General features: G+C 38.2%; 1 protein-coding gene across 1 annotated transcript in view; it reads right to left on the bottom strand.

Annotated features, from left to right (window-relative positions):
- Window positions 1-18,401, bottom strand: part of LOC107739862 (O-acetyl-ADP-ribose deacetylase MACROD2-like) — a 253,846-nt gene that overhangs the window by 31,458 nt on the left and 203,987 nt on the right. Inside the window, exons 6-9 of the mRNA XM_016552077.1 lie at window positions 11,654-11,698; window positions 8,656-8,709; window positions 1,536-1,571; window positions 664-708 (exon numbers count right to left, since the gene is read on the bottom strand). Coding sequence (XP_016407563.1) covers window positions 664-708; window positions 1,536-1,571; window positions 8,656-8,709; window positions 11,654-11,698 — 180 coding nt within the window. The remainder of the gene's footprint in view (window positions 1-663; window positions 709-1,535; window positions 1,572-8,655; window positions 8,710-11,653; window positions 11,699-18,401) is intronic.

Below are 18,401 nucleotides of genomic sequence, written 5' to 3'. Positions count from 1 at the left end.
AACAGAGCCAATACAGATCCTTCAGTGAATGGGTTCAGCGTGACGCATGAAGCGTAAAGACTATGGAGAGACCCAGTGAATTTTCTCGCTCACTTGCATGTAGACTCCATGTGTTTGGGAGAGATCTATGCATACTGAACCACAAAGACGGACCTATTTCGCATGCTTTCTGATTCCTATTGTTCTCGGCTACTGGATATTATGAGAAATCAGGAAGTATGTAGTGGTCTGAAAAAGTATTGGTAAACTATTAAAGACTTAAGTCATATTTAAATATGTATGAATGTCATAAATATATATGAATGTTAGATACTGAACCAAATGACATCTGCAAATAGTGCTGGAGGTGTCAAGTGAACCAGAAAGTGTCCAAATACTATTTAATAATTGTTTAATAATATACTGTATATCTTGTTGTATTACTTACAACCTTAGAAACTTATTTTTGTTAAACGATTTGTAAGAAAAGCTATGAAATATGCTATATTTCATAAAATTGATCTGATATTTTGTTATTTAATGCAATTTCATTCACAATTTTTTAAGTGTGTCTTAAGTGTTTAACTATTTAGGGGCCACTGTATGTGTTGGTGAGCATCATCCCATTGGTGCTTGTAGTAATCTAGACTAAAATTTAAAAAGAAAAACAGAATGACGACAAACCTTCTGGCTCCTGGCTATCCATCGTCACATCCTTATGGGATCCCACTGAAATCAAACAAGAGAAAAGCTTGATAACAAGATTTGTGTCTTTCTTCTTAAATCCTCAAAAAAAAAGAAAGAATATATTTTTTTTGGTACTTTCATCAGACTGTAGTGGCTAATCCCATATTAAAGAAGAGAGGATGATTGTTATCTAATCACTCCTGCTGCTGGCAAGTAGAAATGAAAGCACAAATTCCTCTGTGAAGAGGAACAGGAAAGACTCCAGCTGATGTTTGATTATCAAAAGTATTATTATACTTTTTTCTTAATGGCTCACTGAGGATGAGAAACTTTCTGTGATTTTGATATAACAATTTGATATTACAACATCATATAGTTAGCAAAGTTTGAACCATTTACACTCAGGATGTTGTTTGGTTCTTGTTCTAAAGTCCCAGAAAGAAGTGAGGCGTTCACCACTTCTAAGAGATCTGCTTCCAAACAGTTAAGCACCCTTTTGAAAAAATATGTGGGAAGTGTGTTTGTTGACCACATTGATTGTAGTTGAATTTGTTCTGAGTAGAACAAGCCAATCAGTAAGTTGTAGTAGATAAAATAACTCATTAAGTACTGACAAATTGCGTTTGCTCCTAAATTGTGGTGACAAGATGAAAACATAAGCTAAAAATACTAGGTTAACAAGACACAGGAACATTTTGATGTGTCTTTCAGAAGAGACAAGCACTGAAGTAAATCTGCAGGCCTGCTCTTCTTTCTTGTAAAATATAACTGCTTGGAAATGACTCTGTCTCAGGGTTTTGCATTAAAAGGGCAATGCCAGGAAAAACTAAATTATCTTAGCTTTAAACAATAATACACAAAAGGCATACCTTGCTGGCTCATCATTTCTTCATCCTGCTTTTCACCTATAAAAAAAAAAACAGATGTATTAAGAGTAAACATTCTACTGAAATACTTCTATCACCAAAAAAAGAAGAGAAAAAAAGAGAGAGAAGCACAATGAAAAAGAAAATGGAAAACTCTAAGCAAAGCAAACCAAACCAAAACAACAACAAAACAGGAAAAGGCAAACCAAAACAAAACAGAATAAAAACAAACAAATAAACAACAGAAAGAATCTAATCTAAACAAAACAGAAAAAAACACAACAAAGCAGAAAAAAGGCAACGCAAACCAAAACCAGAAAACAAACAAATCCCTAAACACGCACGCGCGCGCACACACACACACACACACACACACAAGTTACTACACTACTACAGTATCACAACTCCAGCACATTGATGGGTATGTTAAAAAACTGTTCGGGAGATTTATCTTCCCTCAAGATTCTTGATAAAGTAGTCCACACATTTGTCTGGAGGAATACTCTACTACTGTGGTCATGTTTTACATCAAATATTTATAATAGTTCTGGCAAACTGGATGTTTCATCGCTGCACTAATTTTGCGGTCTCAATATCTCTAGACTGCACAGAGTGCCGTCCCAACGGACAGCTAAATACATCTCAGCAAACCCCACAAAGAACTCCAATGAGCCCACAGCGGTGCATCCCACGGGCTTACATGAATGTGTTTATCCCAAGTGGGTTTAATTTTGTCCCTCTCAGTCACTTAAGTCCTCTAAACTCATCATCTCCTTCTACCTCCCTCCTCTCCTCAGTTACATCATGATGCTCCACCGGACTCTCTCTCTTTAACCCAGATGGGGTTTGGGATGAATTGGACAATGAAGACCCTGACACAAATAATCCGCTGTGCTTGACAATGGCCATTACGCTGCTGACATAATTGGCTTTTTTAACAAGCTGGTGTGAGAAGCAATTTTCCAATGTCTGAGCAATTTATTTTCTCACCACATACTCTTAAAATAATACAAAAAAGAAAAACAAACACAATATGCCAAACGACCTTCATAAGAGGTACCGTGTTTTGTCGTTAGCCTTGCCTCTAGTATCGCTGTCAATCAAATGCTGCTTCACACCCACTGGACCCTCTAGACTTCTTCCTTAAATATCGATAAACCAATAACAGCAGATTATGATATAGTGACTTTTTATTCATTTAGAGGGCAGAGGTCATTTCTCCAGTGACTGCAGCTCAATGTTTTGCTCACTAGATGAATTATTATGTAGGAGAAGGTATGTCATCCTGTGGACTTTGAGAACGTAACTTTAAAAATGCTGCATTCACATGAAGGAAGGAAAATATATAGGCATATTCAGATCCATGTTAACCCACAATCCTGTGCGTGGGGTTAAAGCACTGACTTAGGCACAGTCATAGCATCCTATTGCTAAAAAGGCCCTCGTCTTTGATGGTATTCTTGTGAGGAACCAGAAGATAAATTGGATTCTGAAATCCTAAGAAGATAAATCTCCTCGGTTTCAATGTAGGGTCATATACAATCACCATGTACACACATGTACAGGGATGTTTTTTATAACCTGGAAACAAAAGCAAATTATTCTAATTTTGTGATGGCCTCTTTCACATGGGAAGCAGTTAAAAGCAAAGAACGCAAAGTTAAAATAGTTAAAGGTGGAAGGTTTAGAAGTTTCAAAATTGTGAGTAAGCTATTTTCTTGATTTTAAAATTACACCGGCGGTTTTATTAGCGAGAGAGACATTGAAATAACCCAGTATGGAGTCATCACATCCATCAAAAATGACTTCTTGTCTATTACACATCCATACAACAAAAACTAAGGCAAGCAAAGACATAAAGACGGAGTACTGACTTTGAAGGAAGAGAAAGGACATCTGAGGCCATGGAAACAAGCATTTGGTGTCGTGTTTCATTATTTTATGATTTTATAAAACCAATATGCTGAATAAGGATGTGAATTTCAGCTCAATGCAGTGACCCAGCAGTGAGTCGTTCTACCAGCAGATGGCAGTAGTGTAACAGAGTTCAGATGATAGACACTACCACACACTCGCACACGCACACATTCAGGAGGAGGATGCTCACTTGCATACATGCAGAAACGCTTCTGTGAGCTACCTAGAAAATGTTTCTAATTCCATACATTTACAGTCACATTACTATGGATCCGTAATCGTACAGGATCCAACAGGATCTTGTCTGAGTCTGAGTACTTCCTCCCATCACACGGTGGGGAATTCTCTTTCCTGTCAGTTAGGCCCTCCGAAGAACCGGCACCATGAAAAATGTATGAGACATGAGAGAGAAAGGTCAATGAGAGTGTCACAATCAACAGATGCTGCTCAGCAGCCCAGAATCTACCTTCTGCGTGTGCGTGTGTGTGTGTGTGTGTGTGTTGGCTACCACTTTTAAGAGCTACACGAAGCTCATGCGGTGCAGAGTCTTTTGATTCAGTGTCTCGCTCTCTGCCAGGGTCGGAGCTTAACAGCCGTGTTTCCAGCTGTGCAAAACTGTGGACTTGGAGACACTTGAGCCACTATCTACAATATACAATTGTAAAACTGCCCACCCTCGGTATAAATGCATCACTAAAGCTTCCTGTCGCTTGACCCCTCCTGCGCTGTTTTTCTTTCCATCCTCTTGTTGTGTTTTCTTTTCTATTTCATTGCCTCTATATTTCCCTTACACACACATTCTTTTTGTCAAACACATTTGGTTCATATATATTTTTTTTCTATTTTGTAAGTTTCTATGGCATGAAAAACTACTTATTGCGGAAATATTTGCAACGTGTGTGCAATGACAAATGTGTTAAAATATGATCAAATGAAATGATAATGATAGTGCAAACAGGGTAAAAAGCAAAAACAAAAACAAAAAACAAGTAATGAAAAATTAAATCAAATAAAAAAGAAAGAAGGAAGCAACAATTTTAATAAAAATGGAAAAAAAAACTTTTTTGCATGCTTTATTTAATGATTGCATGATTTAGTTGCTAAAGCATTTGCAGTTTACAGTTGCAGTTACATCTATTATAAAACAAAATTACAGTAGAGTAAAAATAAATTAAAATTATAATACAAACAGAAAAATATATAAAGTATATATGGAATGTATAATATTATTTTATATAAAATAAAGTAAAATAAAATAATAAAATAAAAAATCTTGACATGGTAGCCTCCACGTGGTGATTTTAAACAGATTTTATTAGACTACTGATATGCTGGATTCTTTATCTCACATGCATGAGTGTATATTATATTAAACATATTTCAAAAGTGCTATTTATTTCTTCAGGGGTAAATCTTTTTTTAACAAGGGAATAATACTGATAGCACCTTTAAATACGTAATTTAGAAGGTTAAACTAAAGGAAAATAAGACTAAATGCATTATGAGCATAAGTTTAGAGATATATGATGCCTCCTGTCTCTTTCTTTCTTCCACACACAGACCTGCTCTCTTTTTCTCTCCCTCTCCAAACATGCCCCCTCTGCCTTCTACATCTGCTGAGTCCACATTTAACAGCTCGACCTGCCGCTCCGCATCCTGATTCGCCCATCGAACCTGTCACCTCCTAATCTCTAAAATGCCTCATGTCACACACTCTAAACACACACTCACCCCGCAGGTCATCTGAAAAGCTATCCGGGGGTGCTAAAATGCTCAGGCCAGTTCTGTGAACAATCCTTCTCATTTCTCCACACACCGATCCCCCCCATGTATGGATTTCATGTGGATTACATCACAAATCACTTTATCCCCCAAGAACTCTGTCAAGAAGTCCAGTCTCTCCACCCAAGCAGCTCGTCGGCTCTCTTAGGCCACAACCTGACGCTGATGAGTTAGATTGAACGGACCGCCGCGGCCGGGCTTCAGCATGTCTACGCTAACTGAGACTAAACCCGCCAGCCACAGCTAATGCCCTCTGAAACCCTTTCAGTCTGTTTGTCTCATGATCTGACCGACTTCTCCAGTCCAGAAAGAGGAACCTCTGAGATTCACACATTCTTTTGCTGTGAAGGAAGGCAAGTGGGAGCTTATCTGGAATAAGATATTGTTTTCCTTTACGCTCCTCACAGGTAACCCGTTGAGGAACACGGAGAGAGTTCCAGATCAGTGCTTTCGGGGCCAGTTGTCCCCTGAGCATGTGAATGTATGAAGTGCTGCTTTAGGGAGAACAGCACTAATGCTTCTCTGTCATTAGCGGGCTGTCTAAAAGGCCCTCTTGCTCTCACCTCAGTTAGAGAGCATCCCCTCAGGGAGAGTAGTGAATGTGTAATACAAAGCAATATCCCACCACGGCTGTATATCAACTTCCTCTGTTCATGAAAAACAAAGTTGCGGCCGGCGGGAATCCAATAGGCGAGCCTTAGCTGCAAGCTCTGGCTCAAGGGTAATGTGCACGCAAAGCTCATTTCCCATGAATCAAAAAAGTGATTTCAAAAACATATTTAATGTGCCGCTGTACCTTGTTCTCTGAGCTAGTGCATTTGATGTTGGCGACAGCACTAGAGGACGACGGCTGTGGCTAACACCTGTGGATAAATCAGACACTGCGCTGCTTTAACACGCTTTGTTCTGCTCCTCGCTGCCTCGTAACAAACACTGTTGTTTGTTGGTAGAGCTCAACTTCTGCAGAGCTAGCTTTAATGTTTACACTGTCCTGTGAAGGTTAAACGCGGGGCTCTAAACAAGGGTGTTGGTGACTAGATTGGTTCCCATTAAGACTTTAGATATGCAAGAAGTTATGGAGGCAGTGACACAAAATACAATCTGAATTTGTGAACTTTGTTTAGACACACTGTAAAAAAAAAGGTAATTTGAAATTTTTCAAGTAATTTTACAGTTAAATACACTTCAATGTATAGTTTTTGGATGACTGTAAAGTGAAAAAGAACAAATCATCTTATAATTTACAGTTAAAAACCGTAGATTCCCTGTGGCACTTCACATTTGATGGCTTTTCATTGAAATCATTTCTTCTTAGTTGTTTCTAGTCATTAGTTATATGTATTAGGGTTTCATATTACATACTATATTGTTAAATTAATGTTTATTGAATATTATTTTAGTGCTGGTGTTTTGTCTTTGTGTGCATGACACTGCACAAAAATAAATAAATAAATAAATAAAACATTTAAAGTTTACTGGAGAATGATTTACAAGAAAATACTATTTCAAATTTTCTACTTCAAAATGTCATATTTAATTCAATGTTACTTGCTATTTCTTTGTAAAGGTTACTAGCAATTTCTGAGTGAAAATTCCACACCATTTTTTTCAGTGTGTGTGCACCTTCTTTATATGTGTAGCCCGGGTGCAATTTGCCGGGGGGGATGGGGGGGATTTCCCCCCCTCTGGTCTATGCATCCCTGCCTCTGCTGAATTATTTTTATCCCTGGTGGGGATAAAAAACATTCCGCGAACCCGCTCCGACGTCTAAATCAAATGATTCGCGAATCGCGATACGTGCTTTGAAGTCCCGATCTGAATCAAATGATTCGCGATACGCAATCCAATTGGAGCGTTTCGAAACAGTGAATCGTTTTGCGATGCAATGGTTTAACTGATTCGGAGTTTCAAAAATCTCCGTTGATGCCGTGTTCTTTGCTCACTTTTTCTATATAATCTATTCGTTGTTTGAATAACTGTGGAAATGAAATCATTACAATTAACAGGCCTAACTTGCAATGTTTTTATTACATTTTGATCACGTTAAATACAGTTTCCGTCGTATTAAAAACATTTAATGACTAAGAAGACAGGTAGTTGGGTCAGCGTCCGCCTATGAGAGTTTTATACGCCTATACAAAGTTTTCAAAAGCATCCCCCTCCTCTGTTTTTTTCACAAATCGCACCCTGTGTATAGTATTTACCTCAGCTTATGGAAAAGCTATTTGTGATGAACTGTGTTTCATCATGTGGCTTTCCAATTACCACCTGTGTTTTGTGGTGGTTGTCGGTGTATTATAAAGGTACAAAACAGATTTGAGTAATTCAGTACTTTAGATTAGAGATTATATCAGTTAAAAAACACCTTTTCTTGTAAATTTAAATTAAATTGACAACCTAAAATGTTGCTACCATATTTTTTTACAATAAACTTCTGCCAACCACAGCTGGAGTTTTTTTTTTTTTTACTGAAAATTTTCATTGATTTTTTTTTTTACAGTGTACCCCAACAAAAATACACCATGTTAACCATATAGTTTCCAGAAAAAGTGTTAAATTACTAAAAACAATTGTATATTTAAAAAATTATGTTGTTAAATACTGACTTGATTTTATAGTAGTTCAACATTTGGCAGAATTTGGCAAATGTTTGTAAGGGTAGTCCTGGAATATATTTGTTGTTTAGAAAGGCAAAATCTGGTAGGTTGCTGTTTGCTAAAGTATCAGTTTACTGATTTTTTTTTACAGTGTACCCCAACAAAAATACACCATGTTAACCATATAGTTTCCAGAAAAAGTGTTAAATTACTAAAAACAATTGTATATTTAAAAAATTATGTTGTTAAATACTGACTTGATTTTATAGTAGTTCAACATTTGGCAGAATTTGGCAAATGTTTGTAAGGGTAGTCCTGGAATATATTTGTTGTTTAGAAAGGCAAAATCTGGTAGTTTGCTGTTTGCTAAAGTATCAGTTTACTGAAAAAAAAAAGACTTTGTACTGCGTATTGAAGAGAGATACCAGCCTGGGGAAATTTCCCCAAAGACATCAGTGCTGCCTGCTTTAATATTAAAGAAAGAAAGAAAAAAAACACCATCTCCAACCCTCTGGCTTTAAAACAAATGGAGAAATTGTGGCGTTAATAGCCTGCTGCCGCCCTTCAGTGTACGAATTTAATTATCTGTAGTCCATCTTATTGAGAAGCAAGTAATTGTTTCAGTGCTACACAACCGATGAGGCTGAAATGGCAGAATTCGAAGGCTAACGGCTCCTTAAACAGGTTTCCTCACCCTGACAGAACGTCCCGAAGAGACTCCATCTTACTTTGATATTCCCTCAACAATGCTTGGAAGATGGGAATGCTGGGTGATACTGACTTTGACAGTTGAACTTGCACTCACAAGAACACAGATTCTCTCATACCTTTTTTATCAGCAGCATCATTTTTTTCCTCTTCTCCCACGGGCTGCATGTCATCTGTCAATAAAATCATACCACTCATGAGAACTTTAATCAGAAAACCAGATTTTTACATTTTCTGAAAAATGTGTTCTGGATGGTTTACACTAAACTAAATTAAAAACAAAAATAACAAATCCCAAATTAATTATGATTTTACAGTAGTATCAATAACTCTCAAACCATAAGTCTTAGCAATAATTAGCAAGCACAATAAAAAGTAAGAAAAACAGTTATGGGTGGATTCCACCAGAAAGTCTTGTGTAATATATTTTAGTCAGTGTAGTGTCATATTTAATTCTTGACAGGAATAAAAACGAGGCTACGGGGGAAAGAGGTACAGTGCATTCAATTGATTGTACTATTGTTTAACAACATACCAATTGTTTAGCTGATGAAACATCTTTCCAAAAGAAACATTCATTAGACAAAACCTCCATAAAACAAAGTTATCAAATGGCAAAAATTACTTGATCTAGGACCTTTATACAGTGTGTGCCATTGTAAAGACTTTAGGTCTATCCCTCATAACCTTGTTTTCAACAGCATTAAATTCATAAAAAAATAAATATAGTTACAAATAGTTGTTCTCTTTTATATATGCATAAATAAATAAAAAAAGCTCTCTATTGATCTCAGAACCGAAAAAGGGCAACTGCCAGCTCACTAAAAATCTAAGGTTACAAAGCACAGATTGCCCATACTGAACAGCTCTGATAAGGGTAAAATGAGTGGAGGAATATCCTGCTATTGTGTCATAGGTCTTGCTGGAGTGCATATACATGCACCAGGTGATTCTACATCAACAGGGGCTTTTGTGTGCCTCGGCAAAACCCAGCTGATAAAAAATGGGGCCTGTAAAAGTGTAGCGTAAGGGATTTCAGTGAAAGACAGCAAGAGGGTGAAACAGAGAGAGGGAGAGAAAAGGATTGATTGGTAGAGAGCAGGAGAGAGCTGATACAGGGGGATAAGGGGAAAAAAGCCTCAATTCCATGTGAGAATGGCAACCATTTGAGCCTTTGAATTGGTTCCAGAGAAAAAGAGAGAGAATCAGAGCCCCGGCTAAGTGAAGCGCTGCTAAAGGCCAGGGCTTGGCTGCCAGTCAAACATTCACTCAATGAAACTGAGGCTAAGCTAGCCGAAACTGCTGGGGCAGGAAAAGCAGGGTGCTGGGAGCTACAGTGTGTGTGTGTGTGTGTGTGTGTGTGCAGATGTGATACTTGTTGTGTTGTGAACAAGATAGAATCCTGATAGGTGTTGCCATGTCGGGTCATCTTGGTGCAGTGTTTACAATGAGGTTTAACAGTGTCCACAAAAGAGGTGATTGGTCTCTCTGGTATTGTGCAGAAGTAAACACAACCGCACAAAGCCCCAACACAAGAACTTACAGTAGTTCAGAGGGCTATTAGACGCTTGTTGGACTGCTCCAAAATACCAGTTTATAGTGCGCCCGTAAAAAAGTCAAAGTTGGGTGCTGAAAAAACGCTTGTTCTGGATCGGATCCAATTTTGATGGGCGTCTCGGCATACAGCTAGAGTCCTGTGAACAGCTTCTCACATTTGTAGTAAAAATCACAGCATGCTACTTTTTTCGCTTCATGCCGTTGAGGTATGAAAATTTTTCCTCCTTTAAGACGCTTCATTTAGCACTCCTTCTCTTTCACCCTCTGTGTTTTCAATAATCTAACTTTTGTGGAAACCATAAATGCTGGCCTTGTTACACTGCCAGAAAACGTCCATCTCATAATTCCATGAAATTTAAGTGGCTGTTGGAGACATGTTTGACCTGGGTTCAGGTCATCTATTATAGTATGTATTCATATTTTTAATTAGCTTATATTTTTTATTTTAGTTCTAGCAATTTTGTTGTGTTTTTGTGATTTTAATTAATATTTTATAAATATTTCTATATAGCTTTTTGCAGTTTTAGTTATAGTAATTTTACTTCAACTTAAACTTGTTTTATTTCATCTGATTGACAAGGCAACATTTCTAAGTTTTTCCAAGTCCTCTTCAAGTTTTTCATCTAATGCATTTTATTTCAGTTTCATTTCAATTAACTCAAGCCATTTTTAATAGCTTTAGCTAACAATAACAACACTTTTACTGTGATCTGACTGAAACTCTTGTGTAGCCTTCTCAGAGACTGGTATCATCCAACCTGTACTGGTTTTGTAGTCCAGCTTACACCTAGAGATACACCCAGATTAGATTACCATTGTACGATGCTCAGTTGTCTTTTTGACAGTCGTTTAAGCGGGTTTGGGACCATTGTGGCTATGTAAGCCGGATTTAAGGGCCTAGCGCTGGGAATTAGCTTTGCACTGAATCATTTGTAATGCTGTACCTGCCGCCGTCTATTTAGCTCCTGTAGCAAACGCACATTAGTCACAATGAAACACCTTTATTTTCTATCTCTTTTTGTCACTGTTAATGTACAGTTAAAGAGGCTTCCAGATGAAGGCCTTGTAATCTTTTCCGCTTTTCTGAAACTCAACAAAGAAGGTAAGGCGATTTGCATTTGAATGGACCACTGTTAAAAGAAGACATGCCAAGCAAATTGCATTCCCATTTGATAATGTTTGATTGTGTCATTGCCGACAAGATGGCGAGCGAGTCTGATTAGCTTTCAATCAATCTGACTATGGTCCAAAACAATTCAGGCCTGTAAAAGCACAACACCTGGCAACCTTCATCTCAATTAACTTGCCAAAAGACCAAAGCTGCACATGGTAACGCCAGCGAAACTATTTCAGGCATTCAGAGAGAAAATGTAGATTCTTGTTTTCTTGTTTATAGGCAATTGTAGAGCTGCCATCCACAACAAAAGGCTCCATTAATCATGGAGAGAGCGATTCAGATGTCGTGGATTAAACTTTGTCGGGCTCCAGGATATTGGATGTGATAATTTCCCGTCTTTGTTTGCAAATGTGAACACTGCATTAGGAAACACTGTCACTCACCTTGGTCCATACTGCCATCTTTTTCATTCTTATGGTCGTCATTATCTGCAAGAGACAGGAAAAGAAATCAGAGAGGTCAAAAGCTATGACGGCAAGCTTGACATGATCAAAAAAGTAGCCCGGCGAACGTGGATTCATTCCTATTAGTAGTGTAACAAGAATTTAGCAAAGCAGGAATACAACACATATTTTTACAGAGATGTCCCCTTTGCAAGACCTCAGAACAGGGCTGAACACAAAACAGAGGCAGAACAAGCATTGATTTTTACATTAAATCCAAGGTTTCTCTAAGGATTGAAAATATGTGGTTTGTTGAGTCCCCCAGGCAGTTAGTTCTAATGAAAGCTGAGCTGAGACAAGCCAAGAGCTCGCAGTCTGTTTGATCTGGATTGATGTATTATTTGAGTTCAGGCTGCTATCAAATGCTCATCTGTGGAAAGACAATCGTGCTATTTGATATGATCCAAGCAGCAATTAAATTCAGCATTTGGAGGAGCGCCGAAATTGTTTCAGCTGAGGTTGAAGTCGCAATGTCTATATCAGTGGTTCCTAACTGGTTTTGCTTCAGAACCCACATTTTTTCATTGGACATAATCCATCACAATAGCAAAAAGTTTTAAACTACAAAATTAGGAAACTCCTCAAAATATAATATTGCAATGCTACAATGAACTGCATAGACCCAATAATATGCACAAATGTTTACATGACATTAATAGTAAAATTGACAATTTTGTAAATGTAGCAAAAGTTTTATTCTCCAAAATCTGGGCCAAACAGATAAATATGAGGCATTTCAGTAAACTAAAATCATATCCTCTGCAAATCAAATGGCACAGTTGTGGATGTGGCTTTATGTTGCTCTTTTTTTTTAATACTTTGAATTGTTATAGTCTTCAAGGATCTGACTAGCTTTAACCAAGTCACAAATGAGTTTGCAACAAGATATACATATTTTCAGCCTTTTATGACAACTAAAAATTACAAATGTTTTTCTTTCCTTTTTAAAAGTTGATTTATTTTGCTTTCCTAACTATTGATGATTATACATTTAGCCGTTTCTTTCCTGCAAGTGCACAAAACAGACCTGAGACCCATTTTTGGATCCTAAAGGGATGGGTCATGATTTTTTTTTTTACTATTTTTCCAACAGTTTAAGTTTTTAAAGATTTTTTTCTTATGTATATATTTTACATACTGTATTTTATATTTTAGGAGACTCATAATTTTTTTTCTAAAATTTAAAAATAGTAGACTATCAAACCTTTGCAATCTGTTGTAGTCCATCTAGCTCTTTTCAAAGACATAATTTTATTTATCTCTAATCCAAAAAGTCCTAAGACTCATTTTGGGGTCCCGACCCAACTGTTGAGAACCACTGATCTATAGGATCTTGACCTGACTGTAGGTAAAAATACCTTTCAGCCATCTGCCAGCTAAATATGCAGGGATCAGCATTCCTCCAGCGCTCAGCTCTCTTTTATTCTCTCCTCTGTTCTTGTTCGCTCTCATTCCCTCCTGCACAGGTCCACTGCTCTGTTTAACTCTGTTGTTTCTTCTTTTTCTTTTCGTCTTTTTTTTTTTACACTCTCAGCTCAGAGTTCTTGCCAAAGAAGTCAATATGTCCCCTGAATTTTGACTCTCTCTTTTTCTGCTTGAGTCTCTTTTCTCTTCTTGTATGATGCCAAACCTACTGGACCTGAAGCCTGGCATCTGCAGCCAAGGCTGTTCCCTGTCTGGTTGCAGCTCGTTAGCCATCCCTGACAACTGTTAGCTATTACCACAAACCAAACAGGTTCCAATTCATACACCGCTAACTCATAATTAGATCTTTTCTCCCAGTCTTCTACTAAAAACTAAATGTTTAAAAGAAACTCTAGCTAAAAGAGAATATATTTTTTTTTCATAAAGCCAACATAAAATCAAAATGATTTACTTTGTTCTCAATAAGACAAGGAACAAGCAGTAACAATTTCATCAGTGCATCTTATTCTGAAGAAAAAAAAGTTTGTCTCTGTAAAAAAAAAATGCTCTTCCTTTAAAATGTGGAATTTTTGGAATCTTTTAGCTCAATTTTGGTATATAACCCCCACTTTTTATAATCCGTTGAACTCCTAATATATGAAATCAAGTCCACCATACATGTTTTTCATTGAATATATTGTGTTTCACTCAGAAATACATCACATATGTTGAATGGGTTGTGAATGGCAAATCTCACCTTTTCAAAAACAGCTTTTTTATTTCATTTTTCTAAGCCTCTTTCAGGCCTCATCAGCCTGTCATACTCAGACAGGCACATGGTCACACACAGAAAAACACGTTCACACACATACATCCAGCCTCTAGCAAAAGCTCCTGCTTTGATAATACACTCCTGTCATATGTTCATGAGAGAAAGACTGTCAAAGCTCCCTTAGGATGGTGGGGGCATGTTTCTCCTTTTGTTTAACACAGAATAAAAGCAAAGCATGCATTTATCTGGGGAAAAGAGGGGAAAAACAGTGACATCATAACATGCTGAGTCACAGTACACAGGGAGCAAAACCCTTCGGATAACCTTCAGCAAAGAGCAAGTGCCCTCTGTGCATGTGCCAGTTAATTATGCAACATAACAATGAAAGTGCTGTAAATGTAATGCACTGCTATGCTGTTGTATGATTTTAGTTTTTTGCACTTCTAAATGCACAAAGCAAGACATTGTGCTTGCTGTATCATTCCACCACTGTAATGCTGATTACTATTTATCATTCCACCGCAGAAATACTGATTACTAATTTAAAAAAATAGAAAGACAGACAGACAGACAGACAGACAGATAGATAAATGGACAGATTGATGGATGGATAGATGGACAGACAGATAAACAGATGGACAGACGGATGGATGGATGGATGGATGGATGGACAGAGACAGACAGACAGACAGAAAGTTGGACAGACGGATGGATGGATGGACAGATTGACGGACAGATGGACAGACAGACAGATGGACGGATGGATGGACAGACAGATAAATGGACAGATGGACGGACAGACAGATAGATAGATCATATTTAAATCAAACAAATGTTGCAATGATTATGTGAGCTAAAACAATAGATGTCTAAATAATGAACAACTAACCAGAGACCATTCTAATTCCACTGACCAGATGGACAGCAAGCACACAGACACCAACGTACATCCACTGTCTCTGCTCTTCAAGGAGAGCCAGACATGGGCCCCTGGGGGCCAGAGAGTGTTCTGGAACATGCTGCCTTTCAATCTGCTCATGTCTGAAAGCATTTTAATCAGTTGCTGGGCCTCCCAAACCAATCAATTACTTTAATCAATCAATTAGAGCACTGGGGTGCGACGAAAACCAGCTCACCACCCACCATTTTCTCCAATTGGATTAAAATTCCAGGCTGAAGAAAAAGCAAAAGAATAATAATAATAATAATAATTGAGAGGATGTAATGCTACATAGCCATGAAAAAAATGAAAATACAATGCACAAGAAACATGTCAAAGATTTTCTTACGATCAAATTCAACTGCTGCACGGAAATATTTAATTTTACAGTATGGTGTTAGAAAAGCTGCGTACGTAAATGATTTGAAAGTAACACACAGCTAAATCGCTGCTAGCTCTTCACCACTAGCATAATGGCTGTATTCCTAGCTATGTAAAGCCCCACACATGGTGGCACTTCAAAAAATTCCCATGGTGTGTTTGATGATATTAATGCACCGTAACACACTCAACGTTTGTTCCCTGGAGACTGAGGACGTTGCATGCGCAGCCTTCATTTTCAACTCTTTCGGGGGTCCAGAAGGCCCCGTCGACTTGCAGCAGACGGCCATCGTCTTACCGCAAACACCCGGCTTTACAAATGATAGGCTTTCTGACACACTAACACTGGGAGAGGAAAACCTCCATTAAAGATAGCGGGGGGAGCTGTCGCTTGAGAACACGGCATAGAAACACCATGTAAATATGGATGTGGCTGGTGGACCAAGAGTGAGTGAGAGCGTGAGAAAGAGATTGAGAGACAAAGAGAGAGAAACAGAGCTTCATTTCCTGACCGAAAGTAAAAAATGTAATGAGATCTGACAAAATACTGATAAACAACACACTGATAAAATTATATTTTCTATCTATCTTTCTGTCTGTCTGTTCATCTATCTCTCTATCCATCAGTATTTTGAGTGTTGTATGCATTTGTCATTTTTATTTAATTTCTTTTATTTTCTTAAATGTGTGTATATATATATAGTATTTATAGTTTTAGCTTTTAGTTTTAATTACTTTTTCTTATTTGTAAGTCGCTTTGGATAAAAGCGTCTGCTAAATGACTAAAAGTAAAAGTAAAAGTAAAAGTAAGAATCATCTCGCAGGCCCGAACCCACTAACTCCCACATAATGGACCTCAGACTGCTCTCTTGGGCGTTGAGGCTCTTGAGGGAGGATAACAGCGGGATGCTAGGGATGGGATCGCCGCTAAGCGGAGTTGACAGGGCGACCGCACTGTCTCGGAAACTGACAGGACTTCAAAGACATTTCTCTTCTAAGCAGAAGCATGTCTTGGAGGGTGTCTGCGGTGGGAGGAGTGGGCGACTTTGGGGTATTGGGGATGCGAGTGTGTATGAGGAACATGCACAGAAGCGTAAAGGACACAAGCATTTCATATACAAGACTAACCCCTTAAATAGCTTTAATGCATTTAGCTTCTTTTTGTTTTGTTTTGCTGCTTTGTAAAAATGTTGTCAAGCTATTAGTTGTTAAACTAATTTAAATGAGTAGCTTGGAAAGCTACAATTTTAAAGTAGCTTCACCAACACAGCTTGCACTAAACGTTTACACCAAAACTAAGCAAAATAATTCATTGTGTTTTACCATTTAGGGGTCAAGATGGAGAAAATCTAGAATATAAAGGCATCTGTGAGAATCTGAGGAGGTCAGGTCATAAGCAGTGTTTGCAGATTCTGTACAAAGTGACGTCTTTTTGTACAGACCCTGCCCACAACTGTTGACGGACACTGCCCTATTTGCATAGACCCCTCAAGACTTGAAGAGGTGGGTAGCAGTATATTGTAATTTTCTGCTTGACTTGCTATTTGCAACAACACAACCTTGTTTCTGCAAGGACGTTCAGTATGTTTTCCTCAAACACCGTCTGATGTGTTTACTTTTTACGTGGCGTGAGAACATGAAAAAGCTACGCAAAATCCGTTCTGAATGGTCAGACTGAAACGCATTTCCAGAAATTCAATTTGAATAGGATTTCAAACCATATATGAATGCAGCTTGAAATGGATTTCCAAAAATTGGATTTCATGTAGTTCGTTGCCGTTCAGACTATCTAAATATGATTGGATTTCAATCGGATTTGCACAAACATCGGGCTGACAGTCTGAACGAGGCTTTAGTTTAATACTCACATGCCGTGTGACAGCCACTTTCTGTGCGCATGCTTCGGATGTGTGCGCTCAGAAAACAGTATATCAGAAGTTTAAACTGAAATGGCTTTAAAACAGGTGTTTTGGCAGAGTATCCGAGGTACGAGCTGAAAAGGCACAGCCCTGTTCTGAATAAGGGGCGGGGAGCAGCAGCTCATTTGTAATTAAAGATACAGGCAAGAAAACAGTGTGTTTTTGCTTCCAAAATGGGCATTTTCAAAATGGTATAATAAATTATCTGTGGGGCATTTTGAGCTGAAACTTCACAGACACATTCTGGAGACACCGGAGACTTATATTACATCTTGTAAAAAGGGGCATAATAGGTCCCCTTTAATGAAATTTCATTCAAGTTGATATGTCCTAAGATGGTAAAGACGGAGACAGAAGGATACAGAGCCAGGTGCTATCAGAAAGAATCTGTGTGACTGGATGACAGAAGTGAGTGATAACCCCAACTAACAAAGTACAGAATTCAAACTACTGCATGAAGAGTTGGGGAACAGATGAGCAAAATCTCTGTGATTGTAGTGTTCCTTCTCATCTGAGACCACAGAGGGAAAATGAACGGGCGAACGTAAAGAAAAGAACTTTCAAAAACATCATCAGATGTAGTGCAGGCTGAAATTGAGCTTCCACAAGTTCATATCCCCAACATAAACTCATACATTCACCTCTTTGTCTGTCATGTCTTTAAATATATATTAACAAACAATAGAATCAAGAGTGTGCTAAAGAAATGAACAGTAAATTGGGTGTTATTTATGAGGAACAAGCAAGCAAAGTGATAAAGATAGATTTTCTAAAGAAAATTTACCCACTGCCACAAGCCACAAAACAGTTTAAGGAATAATTCATATTCATAGCACAAATGTGCAAGTTATACACCAGAAAGAGGGGTTCTGAAGAGCCCCAGCCCTGTGTATGAGTAATAGTGATGCTTGTGTTAGCAGGCACTATAAATATAATACTCTACCAGGGCTCCAGACTGCGACCAAATAGTCGCATTTTGCGACCATTTTTTCTGCTGGTGCGACTAATTTTTGTGAGCGGTCGCACTGGCGCGACCACAACGTTGTCCAACTCATAAGCGCTGCCATTTCTGTTGCATTTGAGAAACATCAAACGGCAAACGAAACGAAAGCGAAACTAAACCGCGCTACGTTTCAGCTGCGCAGCGCGGACCGTTTATCAGCTATTTATCAGTTTATCCGAGCTCAGAACAGCTTTACTCGGGAGCCAAAGTTGATTTCACGACACTGTTACTGCACAGATGCAACAGTGCTGCGAGATCCAGTGAGAAGC

Source organism: Sinocyclocheilus rhinocerous, unplaced genomic scaffold, assembly GCF_001515625.1.
Source record: "Sinocyclocheilus rhinocerous isolate Xijiao unplaced genomic scaffold, SAMN03320098_v1.1 scaffold1156, whole genome shotgun sequence".
In the NCBI taxonomy this organism is placed as follows: Eukaryota; Metazoa; Chordata; class Actinopteri; order Cypriniformes; family Cyprinidae; genus Sinocyclocheilus; species Sinocyclocheilus rhinocerous.
This window is presented reverse-complemented; position numbering and strand designations above follow the sequence as displayed.